Source organism: Octopus bimaculoides, chromosome 23, assembly GCF_046866305.1.
Source record: "Octopus bimaculoides isolate indiv1 chromosome 23, ASM4686630v1, whole genome shotgun sequence".
Lineage (NCBI taxonomy): Eukaryota > Metazoa > Mollusca > Cephalopoda > Octopoda > Octopodidae > Octopus > Octopus bimaculoides.
Window position 1 is genome coordinate 19,728,222 of NC_142950.1, and position 26,610 is coordinate 19,754,831.

At 39.2% G+C, this 26,610-nt stretch overlaps 1 protein-coding gene across 4 annotated transcripts in view; it reads left to right on the plus strand.

Moving 5' to 3' along the window:
- Positions 1 to 26,610, plus strand: part of LOC106879043 (prolow-density lipoprotein receptor-related protein 1) — a 315,430-nt gene that overhangs the window by 199,233 nt on the left and 89,587 nt on the right. For all 4 annotated transcript variants that reach the window (XM_089340178.1, XM_089340176.1, XM_089340175.1 and 1 more), the window contains 11 exons: positions 487 to 759; positions 1,589 to 1,708; positions 5,320 to 5,454; positions 7,701 to 7,868; positions 10,070 to 10,199; positions 10,835 to 11,107; positions 11,637 to 11,758; positions 14,094 to 14,216; positions 16,731 to 16,964; positions 24,406 to 24,592; positions 25,930 to 26,134. In XM_089340178.1, the coding sequence (XP_089196304.1) occupies positions 487 to 759; positions 1,589 to 1,708; positions 5,320 to 5,454; positions 7,701 to 7,868; positions 10,070 to 10,199; positions 10,835 to 11,107; positions 11,637 to 11,758; positions 14,094 to 14,216; positions 16,731 to 16,964; positions 24,406 to 24,592; positions 25,930 to 26,134 (1,970 nt within the window). The remainder of the gene's footprint in view (positions 1 to 486; positions 760 to 1,588; positions 1,709 to 5,319; positions 5,455 to 7,700; positions 7,869 to 10,069; positions 10,200 to 10,834; positions 11,108 to 11,636; positions 11,759 to 14,093; positions 14,217 to 16,730; positions 16,965 to 24,405; positions 24,593 to 25,929; positions 26,135 to 26,610) is intronic.

Sequence of the window (26,610 nt, forward strand, 5' to 3'; positions counted from 1 at the left end):
TTCTATTGAAACATACTGTTTCCCAACCACATGATTCTGGATTCAATTCCACTGCTTGGGACTGAATCCAGAAGTGTCTTCTACTATGGCCTCAAGCCAGCCAAAGCCTTGTGAGTGGATTTGATATATGGAAACTGAAAAGAATCCCATCCATATCTACATGTGTGTGTTTTTGTGTCTAAGTTAATATTGAAAATAATGAAGAATCTATTAAAATACCTTTGTTGTTATTAAGTTAATTTAAGTATGCTTAGAACATAGCATGAGATTTGAATGGAAAGTGTTAATTTAGATTACATAAAAAGAGGAAGTTTGTATCATATGACCAAAGGCAGTTTCATGTGGGCTGGTATCAAAAGGGTTAAAAGAAAATAATCATTATCATGTATGTTAATTAGTCCCCAAAATTTATAATTTCATACATAACAATTCACCATTTCTGCCAATTTGACATTTAATTGAATGTGTCTCTTCTACAATTTCTAGCTTATACAATCGATCGAAAACTGGAGAAGATTTATTATTCAACAAACGCTTCGTTGATGTCAGCCAACTTGGATGGTTCCAATGCGTCACGAATCTCCATCAAAAAGCAACTGTTACCATTTAATGCTCTCACAGTTTATGGTGACCTCATCTACTTTACATCAAACAACCAGATCAGCAGTCTGTCTCTCAGCAACGGAACTATCCGGGTTACTAGGAGAAATAAACCAAATATTTTCTCCCTCGTTGTCCATACCAAAGCTGAAGTTAATGGTGAGTCATTCTTAGAGTTTTATATTTTATTAAGTTTCAATTTATTGATATTTACTGATTTTCAGTAGGCTCCTCTCTCTTTCACACACACACACACACACACACACACACACACACACACACACACACACACACAGAAATACTGATAAACAAGTTAATGCTACATGATTTGCTACAAATAAGGATCAACAAAATCTCAATCAGTTTTTATTAAGTCACCATGATTGATCAGAATCTAGTTTGGCAGCATATACAGACTGATCCATAAATGGCTATATTATTTCATGTGTGTGTGTAATAATTGTAGATGGTAGTCAATAGTTCAATTCATACTGGAAATATTTCATTCAATAGCATGGAATTTCTTGGCACACGTATTACATATCGTGTCATAATTATATAATTTTCATACTTCATTTTACCTATCAATAGTTCGTGTTGCCTGATGAATAGGTTGGTGATTTAGCATATAAAATAATGGAAATACTGTACCATCACATTATATGATGTAATATATCATGTGCAAAAGACTTACCGTGCTACTGAAACATTTTTAGCATGAACTGAGCTATTGACTGGATGATGAAATAAGAATATTCATCAATATTCCTATAGATTACCCTGCTAGCCAAATACTTGCAGGAAGCTATGAAGTTGATAACAACGATCATTAATATCCAGACTAATTTAAATTCCTTCACTTGTTTTTACATTTGTTTTTGTATACTAATATTTGTTTGACAAATATTTATTATTGACTATTAAAGCGTTGTTTTTAATGCCAGATGACTTCCTGCTGCTAATCTTTCTGTGTCTTTCATTTTTTTAGGTAGTAATGCCTGCACTGTCAAAAATGGTGACTGTCTCCAATTATGTCTTCCTCATAATGAGACCAGTCGACGTTGTGTCTGTACTGCTGGTTACCAGCTAAAGGACAACAAATGTATTGGTGCGTCATGTCATCTTTAATATGGTCACATTTTGGAATTTATCAGTTTCTTTGTTGTTTGTTGCTATTATCATTTCTCAATGTCTCTATATGTGCTTCTGTTTTTCTCTCTTTCTTCCTCTCTCTTTCTCTCTCTCTATCCGTCCCTCTCTACCTCTTCTCTCTCTCTTTCCCATCTTTCTCTCTCTCATTGTGTGTGTGTGTATGTCATCATCATCATTTAACATCCACTTTCCATGCTGGTTGGACAGTTTGACTGAGGACTGGCAAACCAGGAAGTTGCACCAGGCTCCAATCTGATTTGGCAAGGTTTCTACAGCTGGATGCCTTTCCTAATGCCAACCACTCCGAGAGTGTAGTGGGTGCTTTTTATGTGCCACCAGCACAGGAGCCAGTCAGGTGGCACTGGCATCAGCCACGCTTGAATGGTGCTTTTTACATGGCACAGGTTCCAGTCAGGCAGCACTGGCATTGGTCACGAATACAATATTACTCAGTTCAACAGGTTTTCACAAGCACAGCATTATGCCTGACAATTGAAGGGCGCTTTTGAATGAACCAGTTATGTGACGCTAGCATCGGTCACAACTACGATCTCACTTGGCTTGCCGGGTCATCTCAAGCACAACATATCTTATACACACACGTTTATGAATTTGGTTTGCAAGATTCCTGATGTGAAATCTTATGTTGAAACAGATATTGTTATATTTCAAGATGGTCCTTTTTTTTTCTTGCCAAATAAACACGCACTATATACTTCCACATATTTTTACTATGCCTGTATTTTGTAGAAATACTTACAGTTGTTAAATAAAACTGATTAGAAATGGACAGCTATCCATGTACAAATTGTGGTAACCACTGGTGTGTCTAGTGTGTGTGTGTGTGTGTACACAGACAGACTGATGCACACACATAATTATTTTCATATTCTTGTAGAATCAAGGTGTTTTGATAACAGAGACACTGTTAGACTTGTGTATCCTCAACTCTACCTTGGTGTCTTTGTTGTTAAAATACCTTCATTTTATTGGATTTTGAAAATAATTATATTATGTCTACCTTGGGAAATGACCATCTTCCCTGTTGCTTATGTTTATATACATGTGTGTATATGTGTGTGTGTGTGTGTGCAGGCAGAGCAGTGTGGCTAGGAAGCTTGCTTCCCAGCTACATGAATTCGGGTTCAGTCCCACCGTGTGGCACCTTGGGCAAGTGTCTTCTGCTATAGGCCTGGACCGACTGAAGCTTTGTAATTGAATTTGGTAGGCAGAAGTTACTGGTGTTTGTGTAGGTGCTTGTGCCTCTCTGAGAGAGAGAGGGATATATATATATATATATATATACACAGTGAATATTTTGTTGTCTAAATTACGCAAAAATAAAAATAGCAGACATCTCATTTTAACAGATATATTTACCAAAATTACATAAAAATATCTTGAAATACTAAAGATTAAATTTATTCAATAACATCGCCATTGGCTTCAAACAGAACCTCCTGATGACTTTGGAATCTCCTGCAACTCTTCTGGACAGTCTCCTTATTTAAGTTGGTGAATGCTGCCATAATCCTTGCCTTCATTTCATCTTTAGTGTTACAAGGAATTTTGTTGATCTCTTGCTCAATTGTGCCCCACACATATTAATCAAGGGGTTTGCAGTCTGGCGAGTTAGGTAGCCAGATGTTAGGAGTGATGTGGTCGTAGAAATTGTCTGACAGCCATGACTGGGTTCTCCTGCTTCTGTGGCATGGTGCAGAGACCTGTTGCCAGACATAGGGTCATCCAGTAGCCATCCGCTTGATCCAGGCACTTAATGTAGGCCTCCGTGTTGAGTTTGAGGCCATGTGGGAAGATGAATGGAAGCATAATGTCACCATCACTAGTGATCACCACAAACACCATGATGTTGACTGAATATTTGATTTTTATCACTCTTGGTACATGTCCTCAGAGTGACACACAAGTACTCTAAAGTGTTCATATTGGAGCTTCTGGCTTGAATGCCAAGCAGTACAGCACATCATTTCCAAATTTCTGGCAGAGTGAATTGTGTCATGGTGCTGTTTTTCTCGCAGACAGTACCCAACTGACCCTACTATATTGCTTAGTTGACAAAACCAAAAACAAACAATGTGTGTGCCTGAAATTAAAAATATAAAATGGTGACAATTTACTCATCGCACCCTCTGTGTGTGTATATATATATATATATATATATATATACACACATCATCATCATCATCATTTAACATCTGCTCGCCATGCTGGCATAAGCTGAATGGTTTGACAGAGGCTGGTGAGCCAGAAGACTGTATCAAGTTCTGCTGTCTGCTTTTGCATGATTTCTACAACTGGTTGCTGTTTCTAACACCAACCACTTGACAGAGTATACTGAGTGCTTTTTATGGAGCACCAGTGAGGTCAAAAAATAAATGTTCCCGTGCTGAGAATTAAACCTGGGTAGCCTGAGTGAAGGCCAGAAATCCTAACCACTGAACCATACACATACACACCTAAACATTTATCTCTCTATCTGTCTGTCTATTTATCTGTATCTATGTATCTGTCTGTCTGTCTGTCTATCTATCCATCCATCCATCCATCCCTCTATGTCTCCATCTCTCTCTCTCTCTCTCTCTATCTGTCCTGTCTGTCTATTTACATATCTGTCTATCTATCTATGCCTCTCTCTCCCTATCTATCTTTCTATTAGTCTACCTTTCTCTTTCTCACTTTCTTTTTCTTTCTCTCTCTCTTTTTGTCTATCTATCTACCTACCTGCCTATCTATCTGTCTGGCTGCCTGTCCATCCATCCATCCATCCATCCATCCATCCATTCATCCATCATACACATATATTACATCTCCTTTTCAGGACTGCTTTCAAGCCAGGACCTATGGACAATTTCCAGAGATCCCTGGCCTAACAGTGCTATTGGGGAGCATTACCCATTTTGGATAAGGTCTACAGACACCGATTGCACTCTTGCAATGTCCAAATATTTCAGACTTGTGGGCCTATGTCAAACGGCTGGTGTCACGTGTGGGACGAGTCTGTTATGGTGAAAGAATGTGTATGGTGGTCTCACTTGAAAGGCTTAGAGATAAATACTTTCCTATGTAGCCAACCTCTCATCAACTTTTTCAAGTATTAGTTGAAAAGGAAGGTGAAAGTAGGGAGGCAAATTTTGTCTAATGAAAATTTGAATAAAAGGTGGGTGAATGTAGCAAGGATGGTTCGCATGAAGGATGGACACACTTTGAGCATGAACCTATAAAACTAAAAGAGAAAGGGTGCTTTGCTCTCATGGTTTTTTCATAGGTTTTTCTTTCCACAGTTAACCCTAGTCAGTGTTTTATTTTCTCCCTCTTTTGAGAATTTTAGTTGTTAAAACAACACTTTGTTATTTTCTGTGTCCATGTCACTAAATGCTTTCAATCCCTATTGATGGGTGTTGAAAAGAAAAATTCTACATTGTATTGTCCCTCTGTGTTCAGTTCTTCATGGTTTAATAAAGAAATCTAAGATGGTGAACTTAAATACTATGACTAGTCTTTACAGTGACTTCTCCTCACCGTCCTCTCCTTCTTCTTGTTCCCCAGGAATCCGCACATTCCTCATGTACAGCATAAACAATGAAGTTCGTGGAATGCCTCTTGATGGAAATGGCACCAGTATTCGTGCCCTACCTGCCATTCCTCAGATTGTTACAGCCACAGCCATTGACTTTGATGCAAGTAAGTTTACAATTTTACATGTTTGTTCTTGCTTTCAGAACATCATCACCGTCACCACCAGACAAATCATCATTATTACCACCACCACCATCATCATTATCATCACTACTACCTTCACCATCATCATTACTGTTGTTATTTTATACCTACTTTTCCATACTTGCATGGATCAGAAGAGACTACATTTGGGGCAGAGTTTTCTATGGCTGGATGTCCTTCTTGTTGCCAATTCATCCATTTCCACCTAATGTACTTATTCCCTCAATGAAGCACACAATGGTTAGACATTTTTTATGACCACTGTGTGACAGTTGTTACTTTTTTTTTAAACGCTTTAACCCTTTTATTACTAGCTCACCTGTCACTGTCCATTGTTCTATAACAACTTACTCTTTTAAACTGATCTAAATTTGAAATCTTCCATCTAATTTTCATGTTAATTTATGTTCCAAACACCAACTTAATAAAGACAAAGTTACTTCACTAAATTCTTCAATATTTTCATAATTAATTGAAACAAGGGTAGCATCTTTCAACAGAAATTTGGTAAGGAAAGGGTGAAGCAAGTAAACAATGTCTTGATGCAGACACAGGTTAGATGAAACTTATTGTAGCATTATATCTGCAACCTGGTGCCCTTCTGCTACCATTCCTTTGTTGTTTTTCTTTTACTGATGGTATTTATCATTCTGCTAGTTTCCATATGTTAAAACCACTGAGGATGCTGACCTGGACGTAATGTTTTTTGGAGAAGTAATCATAACATCATGAAGGCGCATGGCTCAGTGGTTAGAGCATCAGGCTTACAATCATGAGGTAGTGAGTTCAATTCCCAGACTAGGATGTTTGTTGTGTTCTTGAGCAAGACACTTTATTTTATGTTGCTCCAGTTCATTCAGCTGTAGAAATAAGTTGCAATATCACTGGTGCCAAACTGTACTGGCTTTTGCCTTTCCTTTGAATAACATTGGTGGCCTGGTGAGGTGTGGTTGGTATGCATGGGCAATTGCTGGTCTTCCATAAACAACCTTGCTCGGACTTGTGCATTGGAGGGTAACTTTCTAGGTGCAATCCCATGACTAAAGGGGGTCTTTACCCTTTTTTATCCTTCTTATACATAGCATCATTGTTGCCCAAACACTATTGATGTGATGACTTGTGGAAATAAACATTCATGCATGTGTTCACACATTTTCACATACATCTGAATTGGATTAGATGGGATTGCCCATGTTCAGTCCACTGCAGGACGAAGGCCTCAGTATGTTCTCTCCATCAACTACAGACTGATGTGGAGGTTGTGAATTTGAGCTTGAGATCATACTGGTTTGATTTGATTAGCCTACTCTACCACACTGGCTTGACATGGCTCAGCAGAGGGGTACAGTTTTTATAGTCTTACCCTGGTGTAGTTAAATCAATTACTTCGGCCCCAGTGCTCAACTGGTACTTATTTTATTGACCCTGAAAGAATGAAGGGTGAAACCAACCTCACAAAATCAACACGCATACAGAGGCTTACATATATGCACACATGCATATCTTTACACACAATCACATGCTTCAATGCATAGTATTCTCGCTGTTCAACTGAATGTGTGTCCACCCTTTGCCCCAACTGTTATCAGTGTTCATTTTCAGCTGTTTGGGGTAGAAGCACTATGGAATGAAGTGCTTTGCCCATGTACCCAATTTGCTGCCAGGCCTGAGAATTGAACCCATGATATAATGATTGTGAGCTGAGCACCTTAACCGCTAGGCTGTGTGCATTCACTGTATGGTTGAAGTTATTCCAGCAATGACCAGTCTCTGTGTTTTAGTGTATCTCAGATCACATTGCTTTTTTTTTTTAATTTTAATTTTTTGGGAAACAATTAAAGGCTGTACTCTGGAGTAGCCCTCAGAATCAGAAATAATTTTAGAAACTAAAGATTGGAGGATTGCATGGAAAGCAAGGGTCCCACTGGGTCCTGACTCTGCCATTATGTGATCCTCTGTCAATTTTATGCCAATATTGGCCTAATGAGCCACCTCAATACCCAACAAGTGTAAAGCCGCTAATTTGGTTCTCTTCAAAAACAAAGGATGTCTGTAGGATGTAACTTGAGAGCCAACTGGCTGCTGTTACTAGCAGTTTGGATAACCATGTAAAAGTGTCCCTGTTGTTGTAGTCCATAAAGCTATGTTTTATTTGAAATTAAAAATTTTGATTTTCTAACCTTTTTCTTTAATCTTTGCAATTGTAGGAGAGGATTATATTTATTGGGTTGACAGCAGCAGCCGTACCATCTCCCGAATCAAGAGGGATCTTACCAAAAGGAAACAGATAGTGCCTCTGGATGACACCACGAATGCACAGAATACTGTGAATGCTATTAATACAGTTGAGGGCATCGCCGTTGACTGGGTGGCCGGTGAGTAGTTTCTTTTATTTATTTGTCATCATTGGATGCTCTTCCTAACACCAACCACTATACAGAGTACACTGAGTGCATTTTATCATAACACCAGCATTGGTGAAGGATGCTTGGTACTCTGTAAGACTAAAGAGTCCTCAATATTTAGTGATATGTTCATTCATTCAAGAGCATTGACAAGAAGAAACAAGATGAGTGGATGAAGGATATAAGTATATGGTAGAAGACACGGATTGGGTGAAAAAATGGTAGAGGAGAAGAGAGAGTGATGGATAGTAATAATAGCAAACAACGGTATGAGTGAGTGATGGATGTCAGTAAGAAGTGGCCTGAGTGATGGAGGAGTGATGAGTGGCAGTAGAGAAGGAAGGATAGTAGAGCCTGTCCATTACAAATGCATAACTTGAGTCCAGTAATTGAAAGGAGCAAAAGAATAGGTATCACGGTGGTTGAGAGAGATGGAATGATATGGAGGATGGTAGCGGGGAGCAATGAATATATATATTCTTTTATTCTTTTACTTGTTTCAGTCATTTGACTGTGGCCATGCTGGAGCACCACCTTGAAGGGTTTTCAGCCGAACAAATCAAATCCAAGATTTATTTTTGAAGCCTAGTTCTTGTTATACAAGTTGCTCTTGCCAAGCCACTAAGTTGCAGGGATGTAAACACACCAACACCAGTTGTCACGCAATGGTTGGGTGGGGGTGGGCAAGCACAGACACAAAGACATGCATACATAGATATATGCATATATGTGACAAGCTTCTTTCAGTTTCTGTTTACCAAATCCACTCGTAAGGCTGTGGTCAGCCTGAGGCTATAGAAGAAAACACTTGCCCAATGTGCCATGCAGTGGGACCATACCATATGCTTGGGAAGTAAGCTGCTTATCACACGGCCACGCCTGCTCCTATGTCCAATAATAATAATGATAATGATAATAATAACAACAACAATAATAATGATGAATGTTGTTGTTGTTAAAAGTTGGGGAGCTGGCAAAATGCATCCTTTCATTCCTTTGTACGTTTTGAGTTCAAATCCTACCAAAGCCAACTTTGCCTTTTATCCTTTTGGGAGTTGATAAAATATGCACCAGTGGAACACTGGGGTTGATGTAATCGACTTACCCCTCCCCAAAAATTTCAAGCCTTGTACCTTTAGTAGAAAGGATTATTATTATGATGATGGTGAGCTGGCAGAATCATTAGCATGCTGGACAAAATGCTTAGCGACATGACATGCCACTGAGGTTGATAAAATAAGTACCAGTTGATCATCTAGCCCTCTCCTGCTAGACTTCAAGGCTTGTGCCTATATCAGAAAGAATTAATACTATTATTATTATGATGGTGAGGTGGAAGAATTGTTGGCTCACTGAACAAAATTTTTTGCAGCATTTCATCCATCTTTACATTCAGAGTTCAAATTCTGCTGCGGTTCACTTGGCCTTAAATCCTTTCAGCATTGATAAAATAAGGACCAGTCAAGCACTGGGGTTGATGTAATCAACTATCCCCCTCCCCAAAATTTCAGGCCTTGTGCCTGTAGTAGAAAGGACTATTATTGTTATTATTATTAATGCAACAAGCTGGCTGAATTGTTAGCACACTGGATAAAATGTTATGCAATATTTCTTTTGGCTTCATGATCTGGGGTCGAATACTACTGTGGTCAACTTTGTGTTTCATCCTTTGGAAGTCAGTAAAATAAGTATCGGTTAGTTGAGCACTGAGTTCAATGTCACCAACTAGCCTCTTCCCACTAAAAAACATTTCAGGCCTTGTAGCTGTAATAGAAAGGATGATTATCAATGGCAAGGTCAATAGAGTGGCAGACAAGCTACCTTACTGTATTTAATGGTGGATCTTCACGGTCTCCTGTTGTTACCTCAACAACAGTTGTTGATCTTCTGAACAATTAGCAAGCTGTGTATTTCTGTGTATGTAAGTATACATGCATGAATGCATGCATATTTTGTAAAGTGGTTGGGATTAGGAAGAACATCCAGCTATAGAAAACATACCAAAAGAGACATTGGAGCTAGTCACATCCTGTCAAACCATCCAACTCATGCCAGTATGCAAGATAGACATTGAATGATGATGATGCATGTGCCAGCTAAAAGAGATATTTTTATTTCCTTTTTTTAAAGGATCTGGATTATTGATATGACATTTCCAATACACTTAACAGGTAATATATACTGGACAGACAGTAGCCGCTCTACTATTGAAGTAGCCAGACTTGATGGACAGTATCGATACGTTTTGATTTTCCATGTGTTGGACAAGCCATGTGCCATTGCTGTTCATCCTATGAAAGGGTAAGTATTACATTTTTATTTCGTGCCTTGATTCTTATCCAACTGTTAACAGATTGCTTTTGTAATTTTCATGGCTTGTGGTCATATTAGTTAAGAAGTTTGCTCTGATCCAATAGACTCTTCCATGATCAAAAATATTTCACCCATGACCATTCCCCACTTCCTTTTTTCTCTTTTGTAAAAAGAAAGTATAATCATGCAAGCATAGAAAAGTAAACTTGTCTTGAACATCATCATAATCTTCAACATATAAATGAAAAATTGTTTAAACACAGGTGTAGTTGTGTGGTAAGAAGTTTGCTTCCCAACCACATGGTCCCAGGTTCAGTCCCACTGCATGGCACCTTGAGTAAGTGTCCTCTCTGATAGTCTCAGGCTGACCAAAGCCTTGTGAGTAGATTTGGTAGATGGATTTGGTAACCACCAAAAATGAACAATATTATTGTTAAAGGAATGAAATTCTAATGATTTTTTGAAGTACAGTTGACAAAGAAAGAGTACATCCTTTTTCGAGCTTCTGTTTAATTTTTGAAACTTTTATATACACACACAGATATATGTATATATAGATATGTATGTATTTCTCTCTCTCTCTCTCTGTATAGTTATATATCTCTATGTATCTATCTCTGTAGCTACTTGTTCTGGACTGACTGTGGCACCAAGCCTTTGATCGAGCGCGCTCAACTGGATGGTAGCAAGAGAGTAGTCCTGCTAAACAACAGTCTACGGGAACCGCATGGTTTATCTGTAGACTATGAGACTGACCGCCTATATTATTGCGACAAAGGGATGAACGTGATTGGTTGGATTGCCATCAATGGCAGTGAGCCTCACATCATTATAACCAACACTACACAGTGTATGTCTCTCACAGTTTATAAGAAACATGTTTACTGGATTGAAAGGTAATGAACTTTGACCTTACTTTCTCTCTGATATTTTTATTCTTCTCTCACCCCTACCCATCCTTCTCACCTCTTCACTTACCTCTCTCTCTCTTTTCCTTTTCTCCTGTTTTACTATATTTTCTCTCCTCCCTTCTCTCTCTCTCTCTCCCTCTCTTTGTCTCTTCACCTTGCTCTACTCCACACAGTCCTGGTGCTTCTCTTTTTGTCTATCCTTCTCCCTCCCTCTCTTCTCTACTCTTTCTTTTTGCTCTTCCTTCTCTCTGCCCTTCTACCCCCTCTCTCTACCTACTCTCTTTCTAGCCCCTCCTCTCTTTCTCTCTCTCTCTCTCTCTCTCTCTCTGCCCTCATTCCTTGCTTCTCCCTAGTATATTCTATTTCCTTTACTCTTTTCACTCCCCTTCCTTCCTTTGCTCTCCTCTTTTCCCTCTTTCATCACTGTCATCATTATAACACATTTCTCACCATTCTTTTCTCCCTTGTTACATGACACCACCACCACCAACAACAACAACAACAACAACAACAGTACTTCAAATGGTAGTGCCATCTTCCGTGCTAGTAAATACAATGGTTCTGGAAAAACTCCATTGCTCTCCAATCTTGCTAAGAAAGTCGTCGACATTAAAATATTCCACAAAGACAGAAATGGTCAGTATTTCTTTGGATATTTCCTTGTCATCTTTTGTGGATTATGTTGATATGTGAATGCAAATGTGAATGCAGATGTGTGCATGTATATGCTTTTGCAGGTGTGTGTTTGAGTGTGGGTGGGTGTATAGTTGTGCATATCTTTCAGTGTTGATGCATGTAGGTATGTTTGTGTGTATTGTGCAGGTGTGTGCATACTTTAATGTGGATGCATGCAAGTGTGAATGTGGGTGCATGGCAGGAGCAAATGCTTGCATGTGTGTAGAGTGTTATATAGCCTCAAAGAATGGTTTGGAGGAAAAGGGGAAGGGAGATATCCTCAAACCAGAGACTAGTATCAGTTGAATGTTTGCCACAGGGTGAACCTCTGCTAAAGTATTGGCTTAGGGTGTTAAACCATGAGATGGGTTAAATCTAGCACCCAAGGAAGCTACAATAAGATTTGAAGTCAGAACACAAAAGGGCTGGACAGATACCACAAAGCATCCCATTTAATGCTCTGATGAGTCTGAGGGTGCACCGTCTTTGACTAGTGACTTCTATTGACCATGGAAGAAGGACAGGCAAAGTTGGCCTTGGTGGAAATTTGAATTCACAATCTAAGAATCCAGAATGAATACTGCTAAGTATTTTATTTGCTGTTCTAATGAGTCTATCAAATTGCTGACTTAGAAATTAGTGTTGACTTACCTTGACAAATGTTCTAAAAGTATAAAGAATACTGACCAGGAGGATTGATGTGGCCAGGGTGGCTAGTGTGCAAAGACTGTTAACCAGGATAATTTCATAAAGAATGTTATGAAATTGTAGTCATAGCACATAAAAGGCACCTGTGCTGGTGACATGGAAAAGGCACTCAGTACCTTCTGTCGAGTGGTTGACATTAGGAAGGTCATCCAGCTGTAGAAACCAAGCCAAAACACACTGGAGCCTCCCCTCAGAATTGCTGGCCTTCTGTATAAATTAGCAGCAGTTCTTCTGATTCTTTATGTTCTGAGTTCAAATACCAACAAGGGTAACTTTGCCTTTTATTCTTTGAGGGTTGATGAAGTAGAGTACCAATTAAGTAGGGGCAGGGGTCAATGTGCCAGAATTAGGCACCATTATTGTTATGCAACAGCTTAGGGCAGCGAGTTGGTAGAAATGCTACAACATCAGACAAACTTCTTAGCAGCATTATTCTGAGCTGAAATTTTGCTGAGGTCAACTTTTTCCTGTTGTCCTTTTGAGATTGATAAGATAAAGTACCAGTCTAGTACTAGGGTTAATGTAATTGACTTATTACACGCTAATTTAATTAGTAGGAATGTTATTTTGTGGTTTAAGGACAAGTTTCTACAAATCTCCAGAATCTTTCTTGGAATTCTTGCAGAGTAAGGATTGCATTTTTCTACAGTTTGACAATTCGAGTCTTAATTCTCTCTGACAGCCTGATATTTTTCAATTTTTTCGATACCCACTCTATTTTCATATTATCATCATCATTATTATTATTGTTAAATGAGAAAGCAACACTTTCCTTCAAAGTGACACTGGGATACAAATATACAGAGCTCAATATATCCATCATTACAACTCTTCTGATAAGGGTGCAGAGGCTCATGCATCATAACCACATGTGTGATACATGATGACTTCATATCAAGATAAACAGCACTTTATTATCATTATTATCAGGAGGAGGGTGATGAGCTAGCAGAATCATTAGCATTCCAGACAAAATGCTTGGCAACATTTTATCCATCCTTACGTTCTGAGTTAAAATTCTGCTGGGGTTGATAAAATAAGTACCAGTCATGCACTGGGGTTGTAGTTGACTAGCCTCCTTCTCCAAAATTTCAGGCCTTGTGCCTATAGTAGAAAAGATTATCATTATTAGTAGTAGTAGCAGTAGCAGCAGCAGCAGCAGTAGTAGTAATCTAACTATTACATGTTATATTAGTTAGTAGGAATTTTCTCGAGATGGCTTGGTCACATCAAGTCTCCTCAAATCGCAAATATTCTACAAATTTTTGTAGAATACAGGACTGTACTCCTCTGCAGGTTAATAATGCAAGTCTCAGTTCCAATATCCTTCAGCCTATCAGGTAGCAGTTTGGGTGTTGTGCTAAATACACCAATTACAACAGGAATAATTGCCCTTTTTGTCTTTACAATCCCTTCATCTCTCTGGTTAGGTCCTAGTATTTCTCAGTTTTCTTAGTTACCTACATATCCCTCTCTGTTAGGATTGCAAAAGTCATTGATCTTACATTGTATATTATTGTTATTGTTGTGGTTCAACTTTAATAAACCTGTTTGGTTTTGTTAATTAATGTTAACATTGTTATTTCAGAAACAAATATTTGCTCCAACAACGCAACTGGCTGTCAGAATCTGTGCTTGTTAAAATCTGAGACAGAATCTGTGTGTACTTGCTCCTATGGACAACTTGGCGCAGACAGCAAATCTTGTACTGGTAAATTATGCATGCTTTGAGATGGTTTTTGTGCTTTCTTTAAAAAAAAAAATCATTACTTATTGTATCATTTGTGACTCTGTTAAATATTTTTAAAAGAAAATTTTATATTATGCATTTTGTGGACAACAGAGTTGCCAGTGATTAAGTTTCCAACAGGTCAGTTTCTGGTTCTCTGAATTTATGATGTCAATGTACTTTGTTGTTGCTTTATGTATTTAATAACACAAAATAACAAGATTTTTATCTTTTTTTTTTTTTTTTTGTCTTTGGTCAGTAAGTGTTATTTCCTGTTTGCTTCTATCTAGAAATCACAGGAAGTGACTACTATTCCCTTCAGACTTTGCTTTTGTGACCTGGACATGAGTAGTTTGAAATTGGCCTATTTTCCATTCCATTTCAGACAAATTCAATGCTGAGTTACTGAAACAGAAATATCATTCATCATCATTATTTAACATCCACTTTCCATGCTGGCATGGGTTGGATGATTTGATTAAAGACTGGCAGGCCAGGAGGCTGCACCAGGCCAGGAGGCTGCACCAGGCTCCAATCTGATCTGGCAAGGTTTCTACAGCTGGATGCCCTTCCTAACACCAACCACTCTGAGAGTGTAGTGGGTGTTTCCTTTGTGCCATGGGCATGAGGGCTAGTCAGATAGCACTGGTATTGACCATGCTCAAATGGTGCTTTTTATGTGCCACTGGCACGGGAGCCAGTCAGGTAGCACTGGCATCGACCGCACTCAAATGGTGCTTTTTATGTGCCACCAGCACGGGACCCAGCCCAGTGGGACTGGCATCGACCACGCTCGAATGGTGCTTTTTATGTGCCACCAGCACAGGTGGCAGTTGGGCGGTTCCGGCATTGGCCACGACAATGATTTCACTTGACTCAACAGGTCTTCTCAAGCACAGCATATTGCCCAACGATTGAAGGTTACTCTTAAATGGGCTGGTTATGCTACACTGGCATAGACCACGGCTATGGTCCCACTTGGCTTGTCATGTCTTCTCAAGCACAGCTATCTCCAAAGGTCTCAGTTGCTTGTCATTGCCTCCGTGAGGCCCAATGTTTGAAGGTCATGCTTCACCACCTGATCCCAAGTATTCTTGTGTTTACCTCTTCCACCCTTCACAGTTAGGGTATGGTACTCTTTCACACAGCTGTTCTCATCCATACGCAGCACATGACTATATTAGCACAGACGTCTCTCTTGCACACCACATCTGATGCTTCTTATGTCCAACTTTTTTATCAAGGCACTTACACTCTGTCGTGTATGCACACTGATATTACACATTCAGTGAAGCATACTAGCTTTGCAAGTTTGCGCATGTCCACAACAGTCACAGCCCATGTTTCATTGCCATATAGCATGGCTGTTCATACACATGCATCATGCAGTCTACCTTTCACTCTGACCGAGAGACCCTTTGTTACCAGCAGAGACAGGAGCTCTCTGAACTATGCCCAGGCTATTCTTATTCTAGCAGCTACTCTTCCACAGCATCCACTCTGCTACTGACTTGGTCACCTAGGTAATAGAATCTATCAACTACTTCTAGTTTTTCCCCCCTGGCATGTGACGGAAGTTGTTTTCTGCACATTTTCAGTGTTTATTGCTCCTGTGCATCTGGCACACACAAAAACTATCTTCCCAGTTAGCCTTCCTTTGATATTGCTGCACCTCTTATGTGTCCATAGCTTACACTGGGCACATCTTATAGGGTTTCTACCTATGCTTTCTCTACAGATCAAGCAGGGCCATCTATCTGAAGGGATTTGTAATTTGTCTGCCTTCCTACTTACTAAGACTTTGGTTTGTGCTAGATTAACTCAAGGCCCTTCGATTGTAGACCTTGTTTCCACACTTGAAACTTTGTAGTTTTGATAGTGATTCAGCTATTAGAGCAATGTCATCAGCATAGAGGAGCTCCCAGAGGCATCCTGTTTTGAATTCCTCTGTTATTGCCTGGAGGACTATGATGAATAAGAGGGGGCTGAGGACTGGTCTTTGATGGACCCCTACCCAAAATTCTTTGATGAATAAGAGGAGGCTGAGGACTGGTCTTTGATGGACCCCTACCCAAAATTCTTTGATGAATAAGAGGAGGCTGAGGACTGATCCTTGGTGGACCCCTACCCAGAATTCTTATAGCAAATATTCTGCTCAATACCACAGATTTGCTTGTCAGTTACTTGACCTTAACTATGTGAACATGTCCCTTAGTGGCTGATAATATGTGCATCTCTGATCATGGGCAGAAGTAGTGGGGGAGCATCATAACCATGTGTTGAGAGGGATTCTTCGAGGTTTGAATAAATGTAACAAAAGCAAAGTTTGAAGGAGCCATTTTTCATACTTTCTAGGGGTAAACAAATAGGAAATAATAGTTGCTACCCAAGGACAAAAACCATGTTACACAGTGTAGTAAAAAAGGTAAAACTGCTGTCAAAATATTCCTCACACCTCAGTTATGTGTATTAAACTCTGGATATCTCTTTTGATAGATTATGATGCATATCTACTGTTTTCTGAAGTCACTTCCATCAGGAGTATCCACATGATTAATGAAATTAATCTAAACCCACCTGTGCAACCAATTCAGAACAGTACCAGCATGAAAAACGTTATTGGTTTGTCATTTGACTACAAAAGACAACGTGTCTTTTACTCTGACATCCAGAAAAGTGAGATTGGAGCAATATCTTTAAAGAATTACTCATTTAAAATCCTTGCAAAAAGTAAGTTTAGTTTTTCTATTTTTTTCTCTCTTTAAATTATCGTCTGTTTTAATCTCATCATTCTCTTTGTCACTGCCCTCATGATCAATGCCATCTACATCATAATTACATATGTGTATCTATAGAATAGCTGATATATAAATGTTGGCTTGTTTTGTTGATTGGTTGTTTGAATCATACTCTACAGTGTTCCACAACGATTTTTTCCCCTATGAACCCTTTCGGTTCTTATTTTATTCAGATGGACCCTCGTAGCCATTCAATGTTTAGAAAATCCTATGGACCCCTTTCATTTCTATTTTATACTACTGAACCCCCAAGTTTAAAAAAAGTCCTACTATATTTTTATAATTAGAAATTATTAGGGATTGTATAAAACAATTGTTAAAATATTTTATGTACTGTAGAAGTATAAATTTTAACAACAAAATATTATATGGACCCTGGTTGAAAACCACTGCTCTACATTATATAGAGAGAGGAAGAGAAAGAGTAAAAAAGAGATATAAAATGTGTTCACATAAGAGATGCAGAAGTGCGCATACTAGGTTTGGTGGCAGGCAATGAGTAAAAGAATGCTACACACATTCAGAGTGGAAAAAGAAAGACTCATAGAGACAGAGGAAGTGGAGAGGGAATAAATGATGGAGTAAGTTATGAGAGGAATTATAGAAATGAAAAGTTGTTCTCCATGGACAAAATACAACAGCGATTCATATAGTTATGTTCAAATTTGTTGGAACATTTTAAGAATAAATATGGATGCTATTGTTTGGTTTTACTTAATCTTATTCTGAGGTAATAAATATTTTCCTTTTGAAAAGTACTATTCACTTCATCGTTTTGTATAAACCCTAAGAAATTTGATAAAAGTTAAATTACAAGTATTGTTTGTATGCCATATTTCCTGGTATTACTCATGGCAACAAAAGTATACTTCCAAAGTCAACTGTCATAGGACAAGTAAAAACCTAGAGTATAGTGTGTGTGTGTGTATATATATATATATATATATATATATATATATATATATATATATATTACTATTATTTAATTGAATGTCGCACATCCATTTCCAAGTAAGTTTATCTTAACCTTTTTGATGTGACTCTTTACTGTTTTCTCTCCCATTCTTCTCTAATTCCCTTTTTCTCCCCTTCACTGTTTTTTTTATCTGTCTCTCTCTCTCTCTCCCCTCTTTCTCTTTTTCTCTCTCTCTTGTTGCTCACACATGACCATCATCCATCTTTCTTTTCCTACATGGACATTCTAAGGACTGGATGTCGTCTGTCTCTCTCTTCTATCTTTTCTCTATTCAAAGAAAATATTTCTTCCAGTGTTCACTGTCTTTACCCTTGTTCTGGTCTAACGACCCTTCATGTCTGTTTTCATTTGGTTTCCTTATGTTTCCACTGTCCTCTTTTTTGTTCACAACTTTGACCCACCATAAAATACAAAATTTATTTTGGAAGTTATGGGAGCAACTGTCTTCGAAGACTCATATTGTCGTTGATTGCTTGAAATGAGGAATAGATAGACAGCCAACAACTGATGAAGGAAGTTCTTTGTGTTACTTGTCCTGTTTTCAATTTTTTTTTCTCTCATTGTTTGTATATCTAACTCGCTTGTTTTTGTATTTCATGTTGTTTACAGTTGGTGACGTCCTGTACCCATATATGCCTATGTAATCCTTTCATTTTCCACATTGGAAGCAGGTAAATTCAATATCTCTGTTATCAGGATCACCGGCTATTCACTGCAATTGAAAAAATTTGAGAGGAACAGTCCCAGCAGAGGGAAATGTTGCACTCTATATTGCAGCTAATTCAAAATATTCCATCCTCATCCTTCATTTCGGAGACAAGGAATCTCCCTGACGCAATTCATTTCTCTTGTGAGAGTCAAGAGGATGTTGAGGCTTTGGAAGCTGAATTAAGTGATGGTGCGGTTCAAAATAACATGGGGCTGTTTGCAAGACTATGGAAAATGCAACAGAAGTAGAGGTTGAGTTGGTGACTTGAGAATGGCTTCAGACAAAAATGGTGGCCGAAGGAGGAGAGAAAAAAAATTTGGACAAGTCTGCTCTTGACAATGAATCTGCCACAGATCTCGAGTCTGCACAAATTAAAAATTAAGATAACCCATTTATGGGTTACCTCAATTCTTTAAGGTAATCCATTTTAGCAACACATTGGTAACAATAGGCTGAATAGCTTTGCATACATGGTTTTGTCTTCCATTCAAATTACTCATTCACCAAGTTAGTGAATGAGTAAACCACCTATCTGTGGTTTCAAATACAATTTTATTTATATCTCTCGCATTTCATGTATTTTTCCTATTTCTGCACATTCTGCCCAATCTCAAATTCGTATTGGCCCAACATCAAGGAATATATCAGCCTGATGTTGCGTCGCATTGCAAAATGAAATCAGGCCAAAATTAAACTGACACAATTTCAGATGTAGGGCTGATATACGTGACAACATCAGTTTGATATTGGCCCAATATGGTTTTGCTGGCTGGGATTTCAGGTTTTGGAACAGCAAGTATGGTATTTACCAATGCAGCCTTCAGAGATGCAATTGTTGTTTTTGTTTCTTCCGGCAGTCCTGCTTTGTTGATATTCTCTTTGGCTCTTGTAAATGAAATGGTGAGTCTGAAGCACTTTGGTATCCACTTTGTGCTGCATTTTTGCACTCAATACAAAATAAGATATCTATATTTTTATCTATTATCTACTATTGCAGAAAGGAATTACTGATAGGATATTGTAATTCATAACATGGCACATAAAATACACCAGGCACATAAAATACACCATCTTGAGCATGGCCGTTGCCAGTGCCGCCTGACTGGCCTTCGTGCGGGTGACACGTAAAAGCACCCACTACACTCTCTGAGTGGTTGGCGTTAGGAAGGGCATCCAGCCGTAGAAACTCTGCCAAATCAGATTGGAGCCTGGTGTAGCCATCTGGTTTCCCCAGTCCTCAGTCAAATCGTCCAACCCATGCTAGCATGGAAAGCGGACGTTAAACGACGATGATGATGATGATGATGATATATATTTCTTTTAAGTACAGAGATGCCTATAATAGGACATCTAGTCTATTGACTAATTTTTATTCTCGCTGGACCACTGGTGGTAAATTAAATTTCTAAAATTTTTTTTGCTGCCCTATGATTTATTAATAATGATAATATATATCATCATCATCATCATCATCATCGTTTAACGTCCGCTTTCCATGCTAGCATGGGTTGGACGATTTGACTGAGGACTGGTGAAACCGGATGGCAACACCAGGCTCCAGTCTGATTTGGCAGAGTTTCTACAGCTGGATGCCCTTCCTAACGCCAACCACTCAGAGAGTGTAGTGGGTGCTTTTACGTGTCACCCGCACGAAAACGGCCACGCTCGAAATGGTGTCTTTTATGTGCCACCCGCACAAGCCAGTCCAGGGGCACTGGCAACGATCTCGCTCGAAAATCCTACAGGAGCCAGTCAGGCGGTACTGGCAACGGCCACGCTCAAAATGGTGCATCTCATGTGCCACCCGCACAAGAACCAGTCCAGGGGCACTGGCAACGATCTTACTTGGCTTGCCGGGTCTTCTCACGCACAGCCCATTTCCAAAGGTCTCGGTCCGTAGTCATCGCCTCGGTGAGGCCCAATGTACGAAGGTCTCGCCTCACCACCTCAGCCCAGGTCTTCCTGGGCCTACCTCTTCCACGGGTTCCCTCAACTGTTAGGGTGTGGCACTTTTTCACGCAGCTATCCTCCTCCATTCTCACCACATGTCCATACCAGCGCAATCGTCTCTCTTGCACGCCACAACTGATGCTTCTAATGTTCAGCTTTTCTCTCAAGATACTTACACTCTGACGGGTATTCACATTGACATTACACATCCAACGGAGCATACTGGCTTCATTCCTTGCGAGCTTACGTATGTCCTCAGCAGTTACAGCCCATGTTTCACTGCCATGTAGCATGGTTGTTCGTACGCATGCGTCATACAGTCTGCCTTTTACTCTGAGTGAGAGTCCCTTTGTCGCCAGCAGGGGTAAGAGCTCTCTAAACTTTGCCCAGGCTATTCTTATTCTAGCAGCTACACTTTCATCGCACCCACCCCCACTACTAACTTGGTCGCCCAGATAGCGGAAGCTATCGACTACCTCTAGTTTTTCACCCTGGAATGAGATAGGAGTTGTTTCCTGTTTGTTTGCAGTCTTTATTGCACCTGAACATCTGCCACAAACAAAGACTAACTTGCTAGTTAACCTGCCTTTGATGTTGCTGCACCTCTTATGTGTCCATAGCTTGCACCGGGTACATCTTATAGAGTTACTACCTACTCCTTTTCTACATACTGAGCAGGGCCATCTACCTGAAGGGGTTTGAGTTTTATCTACCTTCCTACTTATTAGGATTTTGGTTTTAGCTAGGTTGACTCTAAGGCCCTTCAATTCTAGACCTTGCTTCCACACCTGAAACTTCTCCTCTAGTTCTGATAGTGACTCCGCAATTAGGGCAAGGTCATCAGCATAGAGGAGCTCCCAGGGGCAACCTGTCTTGAACTCCTCTGTGATTGCCTGGAGGACTATGGTAAATAATAGGGGGCTGAGGACGGAACCTTGGTGGACCCCTACCTCTACCCGGAATTCATTGCTGTACTCATTTCCAACCCTCACCTTACTGGCCGCATCTCTGTACATGGCTCGCACAGCTCTCACTAGCCATTCTTCTATCCCAAGTTTCCTCATTGACCACCAGATAAGGGATCGGGGGACCCTGTCAAAGGCTTTCTCCATGTCAACGAAAGCCAGGTACAGAGGTTTATCCTTGGCTAGGTATTTCTCTTGCAACTGTCTCACTAGAAATAAGGCATCAGTAGTGCTTTTACCTGGCACGAACCCAAACTGCATCTCATCTAAATTGATTCGCTCCCTAATTAGTTGGGCTATGACCCTCTCTGTAACTTTCATAACCTGATCTAACAGCTTGATGCCTCTGTAATTATTTGTATCTAAAGCGTCCCCTTTACCTTTGTAGCAGTTGACTATGATGCTGCTACACCAGTCATAGGGTATGACTCCTTCGTGTATCACCTGGTTCGTAATACGGGTGACTAGGCTATAGCCAACACTGCCAGATGTTTTGAGCATCTCTGCAGTGATTCCTGATGGGCCGGGGGCTTTCCCGGTCTTCATACTCTTAATTGCTTTATCTACCCTGGTACTATCAACTCGGATAGCTGGTCCCTCTATTGGGTCGACATAAGGCAGGCTCTCTTTCTCCCATTCATTCTCTTTATTAAGCAGTCTATCGTAGTGGCATCTCCAGACCTCTTTCTTTGCATCCTCATTTAATGCAAGCGTACCATCATCCATGCGAACACATTTCTCTCCTACAACATCACTATTCTCTCTCCTACACTGTCTTGCAACACGAAATACCTCGAGTCTTTGGTCCTCACGGCGCAGAACATTGGCAAATCTTTCCTTATCTGCTTCCCCTCTGGCTAAATAAACCTGTCGCCTAGCCTCCCTTCTGGCACATTGGTACAATTCCCTGCTACCACCGTTCTTCCAGTCCTTCCAAGCTTGTTTCTTTTGTCTAATAGCCCTGTCTACCTCCTTGTTCCACCACCACGTTACTCTGGGTTGGGAGGGGACCTTACACCACCCACAAATCTGGTCGGTGGCTTTCAACAGGTTGTCCCGCAGAAATCTCCAATTGTCTTCCACGTTGTATGATGCTATATCCCCTTCTATTTCGTTAAATGCTTCAAGTAACTTGTCTCTAAGTCTCTGTCCGTTTGCAGGGTCTTTAAGCTTCCACACCCTTCTTCTCCAAGCCTGTCTAATTCTGGGCACCCATTTTGCCTTATATATATATATATATGGTGATGCAAACAGGAAAAATAGAACTCAAAATATGACTATATGTATAATTTTATCAATATTTAGCAGAAATAAGAGTGTTTCATGTGCTGGTACTTATAAGTACCAGTGCACAAAACTCTCAGACCTTGAGTCATTCTGTTACTTAATATATATATATATATATATATATATATATATATATATATATATATATATATATATATATATATTAGAGAGTAGAGACTATATATATTTATGAGTGTAGTATATAATATATATATTATATAGTGTAATGTGTGTGTTTGTCTAGAGTGTAAAATATATATTATAGGCTACTGAGAACTCTGTAATGTTATGGGATACACATTAACTTCTCTGGCGTTGGTGTTATTGTTAATCTATCCAGGGCACTCTGTAAAAGGAGCTTGTGAGCAAGCAGCATGTTAGGGTCAGGAAGATTTTTTTTTTTAAGTTGAGAACATGACTACCTCTCTAGTGCTGGTGCTGCAATAAAATGCATCCAGTACAATTTGTAAAGGAGTTAGGAAGGGCAACAGGCTGTAGAAACCAACCCCAAAATGAAGCGATAATAAAAAAAGACAGGTATTTAATTTCTAGAACATTGATTCAAGATCATTAATTATATGCCATATGATAAATCTGGATCACAAGTAATTATGACGTGGTAGCATGTACCATGCTTTCACTAATTGCTATAGGTGCCTCTGAAATCACCAGGTGAACATATACACCATCACAACCCTATCTAACTTGATGCTGCAGACCCAGGATATGATAGCTAAAGGGAAAGAGGGCTATCACCAGCACTCAGTTGGTACTCATTTTTTAGCCAAGTAAAGAAATTGTAAAGAAAACATTTGAAAACATGTGAAACATTTTAACATGAAAGAATATACATATAGACACAAGAAAAAGATTGTGCAAATGTTACATGTGGTCCATACTATCATCTGGTGTAGAAACATGGACTTTGACAAAAACTTTATCTGACAAACTAAATGCTTTTGAAATGTGGACTTATTGAATATCTTGAACAAAACATAAAACTGATGAAGAAGTACTACAACTAACAAATACTAAAAAGATCGCTACTGTCAACTATTAAAGAAAGGAAGCTAAAGTTATTTTGCTCACATACTAAAGAGCACAAGATATACAAAAGTTGTTACGAGAACGAAAGATAAATAGCAAACACTCACAAGGAAGACTTGTAGAACAAACTAGTATGATATCACAAAGGATGTCTGGACTAAACAGTCATATGGTGAATGTGTAAGAATGGCTGAGAAAAGAGCCAAATGGTGATCCTTGATGTTGAACCTGCTGAGAGCAGATGACATCTAAGGATGATGAAAGACTGGAACAATGAGAAAAGAGGTAACTTGCTTAAGGAAAACCCACTACCCAGTTCAGAAACCAAACCCACTATCTTACGATAGTGAGCTCCAACTCTCTCACCACTAGGCTATGAACGTTCCCATTAATTTCTGAATGAAATCATTAATCATAAATGTATGTCTGTTAATTTTAGATATTGGTTCTGCTGAAGATTTAGCTTACAGTTCTGAGCTTGACCACCTATACTGGACAAGCCACACTCACAGCTCCATTAGTCGTCTTAATGTCAATGACACAGTGGTAAATCCGAAACCAGAAATCATCTTAGAATTATCAAAAGAAGATTATCTCCGAGCCATTGTGATCAACAGCTGCGAATCGTAAGTAGTAACTCTTCTCTCTTCAAAAAAATCTATTTGCACACACACACACACTCATATTATAACTAGTACTCTGTCAGTTACATTGATGAATGTTTCATTGATCCAATCAACGGAACAGCCTGCTCATGAAATTAACGTGCAAGTGGTTGAGCACTCCATCGACATTTGTAGCCATATCATAGTTCTTGGATATTCAGCATGACACAGAATGTAACAAGGCTGACCCTTTGAAATACATGTACTACTCGTTTTCGCAAGCTGTGTGGGCTGGAGCAACATGAAATAAAGTGTCTTGCTCAAGGATACAACATGCTGCCGGGAATTGAACTGACAAACTTTTACTCCTTAGCTGAATACATTAACCACTAAACCATGCACCTTTGTATATATATATATCACTTCATAAACACAGGATTTAAATGTAAGCTACTCTAAATTTGATACTCAGATAGTACAGTAATTGGATACTCTTTTACTTGTTTCAGTCATTTGACTGTGTTCATGCTGGAGCACTGCCTTTAGTCAAGCAAATCGACCCCAGAATTTATTCTTTGTAAGCCTAGTACTTATTCTATCGGTCTCTTTTGCCAAACCGCTAAGTTACGGGGATGTAAACACACCAGCATTGGTTGTCAAACGATGTTGGGGGGACAAACATGTACACACACATATATATATATATATATATATATATATATATATATATATATATATATATATATATACATATATACGAAGGGCTTCTTTCAGTTTCCATCTACCAAATCCACTCACAAGGCTTTGGTCGGCCCGAGGCTACAGTAGAAGACACTTGCCCAAGGTGCCACACAGTGGGAATGAACCCTGAACCATGTGGTTTGTAAGCAAGCTACTTACCACACAGCCACTCATAGTACAGTAATTATAGAACATGCTGTGTAATGGTGCAGGCTCTTACTATCAAAGAATGAATCTTATACCGGCTCACATTTTAAATCCTCTTTTTATTAAGTGATATTTATCCCCTTTTGGATGAAGTACTTTTTCATGTTGATTCTATCAACAATGGAACAGTATACTACTTGACAACTGGTATTGATCTGTTTACATCCCAGTAACTTAGCAGTTTGGCAAAAGAGACTGGATAAGTTCCAGACTTATTAAAAAAAATAATGTCCTGGGGTTGATTTGTTCAACTAAACTCTTCTGAGCAGTGCTACAGCATGGCTGCAGTTCAATAACTGAGACAAGTAAAAGGTTAAAACAAAAAGATAAAAAATTGTGTGTAAAGAGAAAAAAAAGTAAAATGCCAATTGTAAAATTGATAATAATGTTGTTGATGTTGTTCTCAACAGTCGGATGTACTGGACCAACTGGAATATCAAAAGTCCCAGTATACAGCGAGCTTATCTCGGAGGCTATGATGTCCACTATATTATCACCACACGGATCCATATGCCCAATGCTCTTGCTATTGACCATAAGGCTCAGAAACTGTTCTGGGCCGATGCTCGCTTGGACAAAATCGAGAGATGCAACCTGGATGGAACCGACCGCAGAGTAAGTTGCTAAAAATATTTTTTCCATTTGTCTGTCTTACTACAACTAATTTCTACTACTACTACTACCACTCATCATCACCATCATCATTTAGCATCCGTTTTTCATGCTCATGTAGGTAAGACAGTTTAACTGGAGCTGGTAATCCAGAGAGCTACACCAAGCTCTAGTCTGTTTTGGTTTAGTTTCTGTGGCTGGATGCCCTTCCTAACGCCAAAATACTTGAATATTATCTACCTATAATGCTTATTCACACACACACACACACACACATGTAAGTGTGCATATCAACTACATATGTGGGAAATTCTGTCTGTGGGTGTGCTTGTGGCATTGTTAGCTAACTCCTTCTATATCATTTTATCAATTTTGATGAAACTTGACATGTGAGTAGAACTCATGTCTGGAAACCTCATGGCATACTCAGATTGTTGAAAAACTGATAATAGAGCCCCTGGAAGGGATCCTTATATATA